General features: G+C 40.4%; 1 protein-coding gene across 1 annotated transcript in view; it reads left to right on the forward strand.

Annotated features, from left to right (window-relative positions):
- The first annotated feature begins 1,311 nt into the window (after positions 1-1,311).
- The window catches only part of hhip (hedgehog interacting protein), a 38,616-nt gene continuing 25,416 nt past the window's right edge, over positions 1,312-14,511 (forward strand). The window contains 5 exon segments of the mRNA XM_030148696.1: positions 1,312-2,101; positions 5,111-5,281; positions 5,284-5,304; positions 10,167-10,311; positions 11,434-11,635. Coding sequence (XP_030004556.1) covers positions 1,828-2,101; positions 5,111-5,281; positions 5,284-5,304; positions 10,167-10,311; positions 11,434-11,635 — 813 coding nt within the window. The 5' untranslated portion in view covers positions 1,312-1,827.

The raw sequence follows: 14,511 nt of genomic DNA on the forward strand, positions 1-14,511 counted from the left end.
GTGTGTCTGCTCTAAGCCTGAGCCTTCCTTGGTCTTTGTCAGCTTAAATCTGCGGTCTGTCGAACTGTGACTCTCTCTAATGGTCTATCTCTCCCAGCAGATGTACTCCTCTCTGCTGCACAGCTGCATCCCACATGTTTTCACGCTGTTCAACAATGCAGTTATATTCCTTTTCTTTGCTCGGAGCTCTAGCGGTGGTGGCAGATTCCTTCCCTGCATATGGTCCTGTTCCTTCCTCTCTCCTTTACATCCAGATTACCGCAGTAGCACTATACTTGGTCCTGAAATGTCTCTGGTTGGGTAACGTAAAGAATGTAGAGGGTGGGGGGTCAGATCTGGCAGGGTCTGCCATACTTTCATAGCACACACAGTCATTTCCATAATTGCCCACAATCAAACCAACCCCTCCTAGATTCCACCCGCTCCAGATTCCTGTAGATAAGCTGAGCTGGGGCACTGGTGAGCGCCGGGAGACCCCCAAGTAAGAACAGGTGCCGCTAATGCAACTGATTTCAGATTCGATGAGTATCCAGAGAGGGAGGGCTGCTGTTTCTCCAGTAATTGCCACGGGGGAACATGGGTGCCTTTTGGATTGCTATCATGTGACTTTTCTGAAAAGGCAAATGATTGAGGATTGTCCACTTTTAGTTTGGTATTATCTAGAAGCAAATTAAGATGCCTTGCACTTGGCAATATAGGACATCACATCATAGAGGGAGCACTTTTGCCCTTTTTTTTTAATTCCCTTGCTGCAGCTACAAATATAAGCCTTTTAGATAATATTTAGAAATACACCACTGGAAAAAAAAATGCATGATATATTACAATCCTTAATTTCCCAAATATATAGAAAAAAAACATGGGCATTTTGTCAATTTAGGTTATTTTTCAGCTGCTACATACAATGAATGATTAAAAGAAGGATATATATGAATGAGTGATGATACAGGAGCTGATGAAAATAACATAGAATGGAATGCTATGTTGTTTATCATTACTAACAACCTCAGTCGTGTCTGTGAACCATAAAACGCAGCCTAAGCTTTTTATTTCTGTTTCCATCATTCATTTCTCAGGTTTGTGTGAGGCTTTGCACTACTTTTTTCGGCGCAGTGTGGTCCACACTGGTACTCGCTCTGCCTCCACAGTCCGTCCCTCTCGCTCTGCCAGGTAACCGTTTACCTCGACGTGGACGCGATTGGCCACATGCGCGCACCCGCAGAGTCCTACGTCACCGTGCTCGCTCCTCTTCTCGCGCGCTGGTTAAAAAGAAGGAGGAAAGAGCACTGGAAAAACATGTGAGCGCACTGAGGGACTTAAGTGAGAGACAACTTTTATTTCTTATATGTTTTTGACCCCGTGCATGCAGAAACCACCGTGCTATGCTCAAAGGAATTACATCTAAAGGAACGTCACGGCTCTTTGCATTTCACGGTGTTTGGGTTTTGACTTTTTGTCTTCATCAGGATAAATTGTGTTATTGTTTTCCTCTTTTTTTTTTTTTTTCTTTTTTTTTGTAAACCGACTCGTACTATAAGATCAAAAACATCATTTAACCTATTTATTTGAAACACCTGTCCTCATTGCAGTTAAGCAAATTCAGGACACCTGCTTTTACTAATATTTGTAGCCTTGTTTTCTTGTAATATTTGGCTTTTCCTGCGTGAAATATATAAATATTTAGGCCCATATTAGTCTACATAGCAGGATTACCCCACTGTTTTTTTTTTTTTTTTTTTTTTTTTAAGGGGTTGCGGCTTTTTTGTTGAATTTTTATGTTTTATATTTTATAATTTAAAAAAAACAAACAAACAAACAAAACAAAGTATGAAGCATTTGCAATTTGTGCTCGTCCTGGCCATCGCCGTCAACGTGTGGGAATGTGGAGACGCAAAATTCGGCGAGAGGGGAGAAATTAGCCCCAGGAGGAGAAGATGTTACGACGGAAGCTTGCCCAAGCGGCTGAAGAAAAGGGAGAGAAAAGTGTTGCTTGACGGCAGCAGCAGCGGAGAAGTTTGCCACAGGTTGTATCCCCGTGTGTCCTGCTGTCCCACCAGGAGAGCCGCCTATCAGATCTTGCACCGCAGGGATGCCAGGGTAGGTTAATGTCTATCCACCACGTTGCAATTTCCTTTAATTGGGGGGTCTGGCTTGTTTTACTGCCAAAACGCCTGGGGAAATGCATTTACAGCCTTTGTGTATTGTCATTCCGTCTGTTGGCTGACACTTTGCCTGGGGCTGCATGGGCTACATAATGCTGCTTCCGAAAAAAAAAAAAAAAAAATCAACATTCCTATAATGATGTGTTAGCTGGGTGGCTATATCGCTGAACATTTGTTTATAACCTAAGCTATAGAATAATTAGCACTATAATCTGTTAAGTTTGTCTACGCATTTGCTTAGCTAGCTAATCGAGCATAGATAATGTTTTTATTCTCCGTAATACCCTTATATTCTTACAAGAAAGAAATGTCATGTTCGCAACGTTCGTTTAACCTTGTCTTTACCTACTGGGGTTGTGTTCGTATCTTCTTAAAAATGGAATTGATATCCAAGCTACATTCGCTTTACTCATTTTTTGTTTACCAGGTGTTTTTGCTTTACACAATCTGGTGCAACTGTAATTCACCGTGTCCAATGCGCCTCGGCGTTACCATGGTAATCACTCGTCGATTTACGTTACTTGTCGGTACAGTGAGCTGCGCTGTCAGTGTAAAAGAAGTAGTCTGCTAGCAAAACCTGCTATACCTTTTTACCCCAAAAGGTAGGAGCTCGGTTGTTCGTTTCTTTTCTTTCTTTTTTTTTTTTAATCGAACGTCGACCTCTTAACGGGCTGGGGTGTAGTTTTTGTCGCATGTTTTACAGCTGTTTCGGTGTGTCAGGAATTTTTTTTGTCGCTGGACCTAACGGAAAATCTCCTGGCGCGCGCCCACCTGTATCCAACTTTCTTATCGCAGCTAAAGTTAGCTCAGTTATAAACTTGGACTAGCATGGTTGTGAACCCTCATTTAGTGTTCTAAGCAGAAAAACCGACTGTATGCGCCAAACTTGTAGCGGATTCCGTTGGATCCTCACCGGGGTATTCTCATGTAAACCACTCCTCGAATCATTCAGTGGCTGGGTGGTATCTCACTTTGTGTTGCGACAAAAAGCCATATTGCATCATTTAATTTGCTCAAGTCATGCAAATAAGAGGGGGGAAACTGAATAGGACGAACTCGACTTCTCCTCCTCCCACTACACTGCCCACACACGGAGCCCTTTCTGATTATGGCGAAAGAATAACAACAACACTATTGTGTTTGTTGGTTTCACTAATGGAGAAGCTGGAGAACATCACTCCTCCCCAGTCACCAGCCCTGTCCAAGTGTTAATGCCTTTGAGAGGGTGTGTGTCCTTCGCTATATCCCCCTGCCAACCAACTTACACCTATTCCTGTGGACAAGTGTTTTGTTTAAAGCTTAGTGTTCCCTACATCAGTGCTCTCTCCTTCTCACTCAGTCCTTCTGGCCATATGAGGTTTGTAAAGTGTCAGACTTCTTTTTTTTTTTTTTTTTATTGCAAATGAATGACAAGTGTTTTTGTAAGTGTGCTGTTTTGTTGGCAAAAAAACATTATGCACATGCCATCACAAAAAAATGGTTCTTTAACAGCTGTTTTCCCCACATGAAGGTATGCATTGAATTTGCAGCTTGATTTGATGGCAGCTATGGAATATGTAGCCTAATGTAAACATCTGAGCTTGGAATAATTTAATTACAGTTTTATTTTCTTGAGCTGGGTGTCCATGTTTCTGGCTCAGTTCTTGACCTGCTTAATGTGTCCTCAGCAAAAGTGCAACAGCTGAGCGCATTGCCATTTCTCCTGCTTTTTAGGAACATACTCAGTGAGACTTAGTAAAAGACAACAACAAAGGTCCACTTGTTCTAGTCTGGATGATGGCAACATTGGAGCCCATCCCAGTAACATATGGACACAGGGCATGGCTGAGAGCACACAAATGCTAGCTCTCCATGGACCATGTGCCAGCCCATGGACACCGAATCAATGGGCAATTTAGAACAGGAGTGCAGGCAATGCCCACAGCACTACATGGCATGAGTGTAGAGGGCACAGATACAGCGGAACACCCATACACAACAGGGTCATAGCTAAACTGGAGTTTTCTCTGTCAAGAAAATAGTTATTATAGATCTAAAAAAAAAAAAATGCTGTGCAAACATAGAATTCAATTAACATTTTATGCGCTGTGTAGCTTCAGAAAGGAAATAGTTTCCTGTCTTCTCCAGTTGTTCATTTGTTATGACTTACTGCTATGATTCATAGTATTTCTTCAGGTTTCCTCTCTAAGTTTTGCCACAGGTTCTGCCACCTGTTGGGTAAACACAGCTTAGGAACAGAAAATGTTTTCCTCAGATGAAGTTATTCTGCAACACAAGCAGAGTGTAAGTGCGTCCATATGTTGGCCTTGGGTCCGCTGGTCTAATTGACTTCGACAGGACTGCTAATTTGTTGATACCAGAGTGGGAATGATGTGCCTGTCTATCTCTAAATTGGTGTTTACACATGGACCTCACACAGAGCAAAGCACTACCAGCCTGCCTGCCTGGCAGCCCAAGCAGCACCACTCTTGACCTAAAACAGATTACATTGTGTTTTATTACAGCTAATTTGTTATGTAAATAATCCTGCTAATTTCTTTTGGATTAACTCTTTGTGTACTTTTGTGTAATGACCTCAAATCAAGCTTAGGGTATTGTTAACCATACAGTGGTTTCTAAATATGGTGCTGTATCTCAAGACTTTTTACATAGTGTTCTGTAATTTTTTTAGGAACACCTAGGGTGCTGCATGAACAAATTCACCAAAACTCAGAACAGATTTTTTTTTTTTCTTTCTGAAAACAACAGTTATTTCAGTCATATTCCAAGAAAAGAATGGTAAACTTTTCCTAATTAAATATGAAGATTTATTTTTGTGACGTTTTACCTCTTTTTGCCTTACAAGACTCAGTGAAACACCTTAAATTTTTGGATTCAGTAAGAGAGGTAAAAATGTACAACTTGCCATTTTAATTCATACATTGGTTCTTGCTGTGTGTGGTCTCTAGATTTTCCTACCAATAACACCGAATGTGGACGTCTCCTGGAGGAGATCAAGTGTGCATCGCTGCTCCCCCAATGCCCAGGGTGTTGTTCCACTCCTCGGACATGGCAAAGATGCCACACAGGGAGCCCAGACCTGCCGCGACTCTGCCAAGATTTCTGTCGTGAGTTCTACTACACTGCAGGGGGCACATAACAGGTAATTACAATGATAATGATGACAGTGAATGTGACGTGAATTACATCTCCTGTATGGTTACCTGGTGATATGACAGCAAACATATTAACTAACTAAAGTGGACATGGATTTTGGGGTGAATATATGTCCAACCTCTAGCTCAATGAGCCTCTAGCTCAACCTGCAAATGTAGAACTGGCAGATTTTTAGACTTATGCAAAAATTGGTGCGTCAGTATTCTGGTCTGTGAATATTTATTTATCCAGCTCTTACCTCATCTGACCTCACCTCCATTTGTTGCTGAGGCTGTCTTCACACATTTGCTTGCTTGCCTGTCTTGCTGCTTTTTTAGGTTGCACCTAAATGCATCAGTAAATCTTGTCGCCAAACACTCCGCCTCTACAGACACAACACCAGTTTGCTAATTAGTCTGCATACTGGTCTAGCACACTTGTTCCAGCAAATAGCAGGGCAATTTTTGTGCTTTTTACCACACATGTTTAGTCTGGCCATATTTATGACCCCAGGTGCAGAAAGTTTGGTACTCTTCTTTGTATCCTGTTTTTTCAGATTATGCGGATTTGTTTTTATCTTTTTTGTGGCTTATTCCAGGATATTGTTGTCAACTCCAGTTGATTCTTAAAAAAACTTGAATCTCATGTTCTTCCACTGGTATGTAGTTTCAGTGGGATGGTATGGATCAAAATGCTGTTGAAGAGTTGCTTTACTTGTTCCTGTTTTAATGGTATCTACTTCCAGACAGCAGAATAAACAGAACAGGGATAAAATAAAACTCACTGATGCAACATGTTTCCCTATGGACATAGTACTGTTAAATGGCAGGAACCCAGATACCCTACCTCTTGAAAACATTTGGTCTCTCACAAGAATTTCCTTTGAAGGGATGCAAGATCACAGGTACCTGTGCCTTCAGAGTGCATACCAAACATGATCAAACACTTCTGGACTGTCTTTTCTGCTCAAGCCAAGTCTTCTTCCAATCTCTTTCGCCACAAACTGATTAGATCTGCTGAGATTTGCAAACAGAGAAAAGTTTCAAACACACTTGCCCGTAACCCACCCTCATGGTATGCTGCTGCTGCTCGAGTCAACCATCAACACATACATTCAGTTTTGATTCCATCCAAAGTGTCATCGAATAGCTTGCTGGCATAAAGAACATTCGAATCAATGAAATTAAAGTCAACAATAGAGCATTGAAAAAGAGAGGAAAAATAGAGGACAGCTTTAGGGTTATGGATACTAGTTTATGACTGATAGCCAAAAGGAGTCAAACCAAAAAAGCTCAGGAGATGAATCCCCCTCCACCCCCTTTTTGCCATCAGGCTCCTCCTTGCTCACCCCCCACCCAGCTTCCTTAGCCCTCCACAGATCAGCATATGTGGTGACGAATGACACATTTATTTTTCTACAAAGGTTGTGTGTATGTAAACTGCTGAGTGCATCAAGATGTCAAGTACTTTGGGTGGGCCACCCAGGTTGTCTTGGAAGATACCAGATGGAAGTTAACTTTAGCACCGGGGAGTCGGGAAAATGGACAGGGCTCTGTCTCTCGCTCTTGCTCTCTTTTTCTCTTTCCTCCTTCCCTCCTCTGACACTTTCTCCTGTGTCTCAAGACTTTTTTTTTTTTTTACATTATTCTTTTTTAAAATATTTGTCATTTAGTGGGCCCATTACTATAGATGTATGTAGACATATACTGTCAAAGCTGCAGTCACTTTCAGTAAGATGTTTTGTCCTATAGTGCTATCCTTTATCTTTTTAACTCTCTTTAACTTTCATGTAATTTGAGTCTGATATTTTTATCTTGTTCCTTTAGGCAAAAGTTGTGAATTCTATCTATTCTATCTATTAATTCCATGGCTGTGTGACATGATAATTAGCTTTTGCCAATTCAGTATATTACTGGCTAAATGGTTTTTCAAAATGTAACAGCTGCCTTTAATTTATGGTTTCCATAATTGTCATCTTGCTCTTATTAAATATTTTAGACCCCTTGATTAGGCTGTGTCCTTTGCCCCCATGTTCTCCTTAAGGACATTTTGTAGCTCAACTCTCACTTCTACATGACAGGCCTCCCACCTCTCCTGTACTCCCTTCATATCTCCTTCTCCTTTTCACTTACTCCCCCCCACACCCACCCACCCTGCACACTTGGTCCCCAACCAGCATGGTTAAGACTTAATACAGACAAGCGGGTGGGTGGTATAGGCAGAGCTGTGTGTGTGTGGTTTCTATGTGTGTTTGATCTTCATGTTGTGTATTAGATGTTTGAGGGGATATCTATCACCTCTTGTATTTGGTGCGGTCAGCCCTTGTGGTCGGTGTGGCAGGAGGAAGGAGATGAAAGGAGGGACAGGGAGAGTCTGTTTGTGTTTTTATCACTGGTGTATTTGCTCTCCTCTTGTCCTCAGAGGGTTTGACGAAAGAAACAATATTGGCAAGATTGTTTTTAGGTCACAAAGGGCTTCCGAGATCCTTTGCACACTTTGCTTATTGCAGGGAATAATCTTGTGACTGAGAAGGCTGTAGGGATAGCTGAGCATTGACCTGGCATGTTCATACAGATCCCTTTATGGTTGGGCAATTAAATAGTGGAAATAATTCAGCAGCACAATGAGAAAGGAAGTTTGAGGAATGTATAAAGTCAGCGTTCTGGAACATTACATGGCCTGTTTTAATCATGCAGTCACCTGAACGAAGCGGTAGGTCAAGATCACAATGGGTCTGTGACCCTGAGAGTGATGATGTGGTAAATACAGTCATTATGAAGTTTTGCAAACAGTCAAATCATTCTGTAATTAATATCACGGCAAGGTTTCATCATAAAAATTCTATGAAATACCACAATTATTGAGGAGGAAAACTGTAATGAGATGTTCCCATTATAAACTGAGAATACACTGCTTTGTGACTCACCAGTCAGTTGCATACAGATGTGTGTCGCTGTTTTGTTGAATATGTCCATTCACATTGGTTTTATCAAGTTAACATTACATACTTGTGTGTAATAGCTCTGTGCTCTCACAGCACTTTCCAAATCAAGCTATTTATCACATTGTATTTCCTGTTGCATTCATATATTGATCTTTTTTGCTACTGTGGAGAAAGAAACAGATGTGGTTCTGTAATGTTTGTTTTCATTTCAATTTTCAGTTTCTGCCAAAACACCACCAATAGATTTTCATTGCTTCATTGAATCAACCTTCTTCTTGTTTGTGCGTCCCCCCGTGCTTTGCATGGTGGGTCACCAAAATAATGCACAGATGCGCAAAGTAAATTTGAAGTTGAAGAACATTTCAAAATGTCGGTGTAGCGGTCATTGCACAGCCACGAAAACAGCCTCCTGTTCCTTTGTTTGGAAATATGAGCAAAAAATACCTCTCATACTACAAACGTGGTTTGCTGTTTAGAATTACATGCCATATTAAAAGGCTGATTATTTCATTTCACATGCTGTGCACACGTGTTGCTTACTATGCAAAACAGTTCACTCATGGTGGAATAGGAATTGTAATAGCATTAAATTCCTGTAGTTCAACTTGAATGAACATTTACTGTTCACACAGAAAAACCCAGATCTATCCTACTGATGTATTGTTTTTAACAGGTGATGGTAAGAAGTACTGCATTGTGTACCTCATAATCTGTGTGTTCTTCAAGACAAATTAATTTTATTTTGTCTTTTTACAATGTTGTCTTACGGACTCCTCACACCTCATCTCCCAGTAGCAGCCAGATCTATCCCTATAAGTTGTTCTCTGAAGCAAAACTGCGCTACCCAGATGTCATCTATTTTTTCACATTTAATATTGTTATATTTTGTTGAATGTTAATCTAGTAGTTTCTATTGAGCCAAAGTGTGTTTTATGATCAGTGCGAGCAGAGAATTTGGTAGAGGAACATAACTCATTATTTAAATTTTGAATTAAGTTGTTTGGTGAGCTCTCTCTGGCTTTGTCTATATGTGAAGTCTGTAGATGCAAAGCGTAAACAAAAGATTGTTGGTTGCTGCACAAACTTTGACAATTTCCAAGAGTTGAAATGGGTTAACAAAGAAGTGAACATATAAAATGTTTGCTCTCCAAAGAATCCTATAAATATAAATAATCTGTGGTTTACTGATCTAAACAGCATTCTTAGTGCTAAGCAGAATTCACAGGTAATTGCACCTGATGCAATGTATGTATAAATGTTATGTAGCAGCCTAGATTGCATATTAGAGTCAGTAGGGTGTTGCTGTCCATTTATGAAAGGAGTTTCTACATCTGTTGCACCCACAGGCAAGAAGAGTGATCAGAAACTGCATAGTAGTATTAAAAACTTTGTTCATTCATCGAAGGAAACTGTGCTCCAGTTGAAGTGAATGCAACTTGTACAGACTTCCTCAGACTCAGAGTTGTGCAGAAGAACCTTTCCATGTACCGAAACAATGAAAATGTAACCTCAGCTTGAAAATGTCGTCTTTTTGCTTTGCAGACAGGCACAGTTCACTTCAGATCCCTGTCTAATCTGTGATCCATTTGTTTTGGCCTATTTTCTCTTCACTTGTTCACTTCAGCCCAGTCTAGCCAGGATTTGGTTTGGCTCGTCAAGCATAACTCCAACCTCTGAACACACAAGCCCATCACATCCTCTCACTCTTCCTACTTCCTTCACCTACTATTTCTTTCTCTCTTTTTGCACATACAGGTATACACATACATGTAATACAACTTCAAGTATTGAGTTGACAACTTTAGGAGGGTGTTTATTGGATTTTGTTTCTGCTGTAAAGGCCAATGTAAGACAGTAATTTATGTGCTGTATCTACAGTATAAGTAAGAACCTCTGTCTATGTCTGTATCTGTTGTGTTTGCTAGAACTGTTCCAAGCCGATGTGGATGAGTTCTGCCAATACTATGGGAGGAGGGATGCCAGTCTATGCTTTCCAGATTTTCAACGAAAACAACCTCAAGGGCAGGATTCCAACTACTTGGGAGATGAGAAAATAGAAGATATCAGCAGGTTTGTAGACTCACTTTCAATGTGTTTTATTCCGTGTTGCACTGTGGAATATGTGTTTCTTTTTTTTTTTTTTTTTTTTTTTTTAAAATATACTTTGGCTGATTCTTAAATGTGTTCCAGGCAGCTGGACTCTTCAGGCTTCATTTGCACTTATGAGTTCAGATTCAAAACATTCGACTGTAATTTTTATGTATTCATAGCAACAGGTGCATCCTCAGTCACATGTTCTGAGTTCACATTTTGAAATGCTCCATACTATGCAATCATCCCCTTAATCCTAAAGTTTGCTGAGTGCTTTTGCTCAGCCTCGCTCACATATTGAAAATACTTTTCCTGCGTCATTCTGGTTGCCTCCCTTACTGCAAAGGCCTGTATATCACAGAGGGCTTTGCCCTTTTGTCCATGGGCAAACCCTTTCATCTTTGTTGTTTTTTTTTTTCTGAGGTATGACAGCCAGGCAGTAAAGCATGTGCACTAGAATGGTACAACAATTTAGTCACATCATTTTTGAGGGTTAAAGAGTCAGGGACTTAGTTGTCTTTTTGTAACCTTCTAACCCTTCGAACCCTCATCATTTGTTGTGTTTTTTTTTAGTAGGTTATCAATTTAAGTTGCATTACAGTATTTCTTTTGTGGAGTCAAGCTCAATAGTCAATACCGTGTTATGTTTTATTAAACTTTTAGGGTCTGTGTGAAAAGCTCAGTGAGTAATGAGGAACCTCTTAAAATGACATTTCCTCCTCCCTCATTGAAAACCAGAATCTGATGGAACCAAAAGATGTCTCCAACAGCACTACTGAAATATCCTGTCTTAGTGTGATTGACTTGGTACAAAATACTAGTTTTAATCTTCAGATTATCTCGTAGGTACACATGTGTAACTCAGATTTGGAGGCTAGCACAGACACTTTCATGAATTTAAAATGAATGAATGTGAATCTATGTAAATCGTGTTTGACAGGCTGTAGTTCATCATCATTTTAAACAGTAAACTTCAAATGTTACAGCCAAGGACAATTTTTTCTTTTTTTTCATTTAAATTCTGAACGCTTCCACCTTATTACTGGATTTTTCACCACCATCATGAGTCTTTGACCTTTTGTATCTCCCACGGTTTCCCAGGAAACACAAACACAACTGCTACTGTGCCCAGGAGGTGTTGAGTGGTCTGAGACAGCCGGTAGCCGTGGTGCACTGTGGGGATGGATCCCAGCGGCTCTTTGTCCTTGAGAGGGAGGGAATTGTCAGGATACTCACCCATGATCTTGTGCTGTTCAAAGAGCCCTTCCTAGATATCCACAAGCTGGTACAGAGTGGCCTAAAGGTAGGAATGAGCCCACCTTTATTCTGTTCATGATGTCAGGGTTAACAGTGTTGAAGGAATTAAAAGATAATGTGGAAGTAGTTTGAGAATGTATTAACAGGCAAGAGAATAAGTAAAGAACTTGGCTGATAGTGTATGAAACATTTCTGTTTCTGCAAGTCAGGTTATGAGGTGAGAGCCTAAACACCAGTCCTTATAATGCAACTGTTCTCACCTGTTGAAACGCCCGATCTGCTTGGGGTGTCAGTTTAGAGCATCTCCAGCCAAGACAAATCCCTTAAAAGTGGTTCCTGCTCACTATTAGTGTTCAATTATATAATTGCACCAAACAAGCAGTCATTCATCAAATGTGATTGTGGCTAATCATTACACTATTATCTGCTAATTAACTGTACATACAGAACACATTGTGCACTCTGCAAATTTTCTGCTAATTCTCACAAGATGGGTTAATGGCTTTCTTAATCTCTTCCACATTGTTCCTTCAAGGGATCTAATATCCCACATGGTGACTTAAATGGTGACCAGCTTAATAGCTGAAATGATATCTTAAATGAGACAGTCGTAACCACACGCAGTAGCTATTTACACAGTGTCCCTCTCTTCTAAATTGTATCATTCTGTGTTCTGTCTTTAGTTACTTAACAGTGTTTTGTGTGTTTCAACAAAATGTACTTATTGTGAGTCAACCTGGCTTGATTTTTAATCACAATAGGATGTCACCCAGCTAAGCGTTGACTAGTCAAACACATAATTTCTTTGTATCATCACTGCTTTCTCCTTCATCACTAGACGAATGCCAGTCATAAGACACAGTGGACAAATCTTGTTATCAAGTATTATAAACAACTGCAGTGTCTTTTGGGATGTGATAAGCCTCATGAAGAAGATTAATGGATCTGTTGCTCAAACATATTTCATTTTGGTATTTGATGTAATACATGTATCTCTTACCTGTTGTCCTGTTTTTCTTATGAATGTCTATTTGGAAACAAAAAATAGACAATCAGTAATTTGTATGCACTTCTGACTGAAATTAACACTTCTGACTGAAATTAACACCAGTGTAGTGTTTACCTTGTCTGCCTGATCCGCTGCTATCAGGAAAGCCTGCCTGCCAGAAGAGGTGACATGATAGGATATTGGGATGTCAGGGTGCACGTAAACATGTGTTCAACTTCTGTTTGGCTTAGCACCCTGACTGAGAAAAATAAACATGAAGAGGGCAGTAAAAAAGAAACAAAAGTGCTCATAAATTAGTTTTTTTTGTTCAAACTGTTTGAGCCTGATAGGTTTGTAAATGGTTAAATGGCTTTTGTCCCCTGTAGATTGCATGTTGTTTTAGCAAGCAGTGTGTTGTATAGTGTGGTGCCAATGTGTGAAAATATTTATGACTTCAAAACATTTGCAGGACTTTGTAAAGGGACTTGTAACTCTAAAGATTCTTGGCATGTGTTTCTTGTAAGAGTCTGAAAATATAATATTTGGTGGTGATTGAGTTTTTGTTGTTTTTTTCCCAATAACCTGCATGACAGCTGAGATTTTGACTTGGAACATTGTTCAGAAATTGTTTACATAGCAGGAGGAGATGGGGTAACTGAGATGTTTTGGGGGCACACTCCCAGACAGGAAGTTTATCTATCACGCATGCCTCCTACTTCTCTGCTGACAAGACCCTTTGCTTACAGGGAGTCAAACGGAGCACAGCAATTGATTATCCAACTGGTCCCTGTGGGATGCTCCGACAGCTCTGCTCTGCTCACTTATCATCATTCAAGCCAAAGTAGTTGTGGATAAAATGATCATTATAACAATTAGATATGGCTTGATCTCCTGCAAGCCCCAGGAGTCCTATTCTGTGATGTTTGCTGCCAGAACGGGCTCCCAGCCGCATGGTGCAGACAGAACCAGGGGAGGGCTGAGGTGTTTACTGGCAGCATCAACAGGATGGAGCTGCTTTTATACAGAGAGAGGAACCCGAGTCCTCAGGAGACAGGGCAGATAATGGGTTTATCATCAGCCTCATGCACATGCTTTGATTGTAATGTTCTGTATTTCCTCGCACTCCCCTCTTCCCCTGCATGGATCCCCCTGGTGCCAATTAAGACAAACTGCACAAAAACAATGCTGTGCTGTGGTAGTGTGGGCTCCTAACTGCACTGTGGGTGTTCTTCTGCTGAAATTCAATCTCTTTACTCCACTCCCCCTTGCCCCCCACCCAGGCTACCACACACAAACACTATCCTGTCATGTCATCATCACAGTGGTCTCATAACAAATGGTTGACATTTGCACACCTCTAGCATGATTGGTAAACTGTGGACAATCCTCCTGATTGGACAAAGGCCCGCTGCATGATGAGGTTCAGCATCAAGTGCCGATTATACACAAGCACTAGAAATCAGGAAAAAAAAATGCCAGGATTTGAAAATACAGAAATTCTGCAGCTTTCTCCTCTTTGTCCTTTACAATGAACTGATGGATGAGTTGCTGACATGATACTAATTCATGCTGCTTTGGGAAAATGAATCTAAAATATCACAGTTAAAGGTGGTGCCATGTTGCTTCTGTGACAAGACACAGAAAGGACAAATGTCCTCAGTAAAGGCACTTAAACAATAAACAAAATAACTAGAGTAGCTTCAAATATGAGAATATCATTGTATGTCACATAGAATAAGGATGATTTCAAAATACAGCGTTTCTCTGATACTTGATACATTACAACAGTGTTTTTCAACCTTGCAGTCAGGACCCCACTTGGAGTCACCTGGAATTTCTAGTAATTGATGAAAATAAAAATAAAAACTTACTAATTAAAAATGAATGGTGAGTTGAGAAACACAATCACAATACATAAAAGACATGGCAAACTG

Source organism: Sphaeramia orbicularis, chromosome 1 (genome assembly GCF_902148855.1).
Source record: "Sphaeramia orbicularis chromosome 1, fSphaOr1.1, whole genome shotgun sequence".
Classification (NCBI taxonomy): Eukaryota; Metazoa; Chordata; class Actinopteri; order Kurtiformes; family Apogonidae; genus Sphaeramia; species Sphaeramia orbicularis.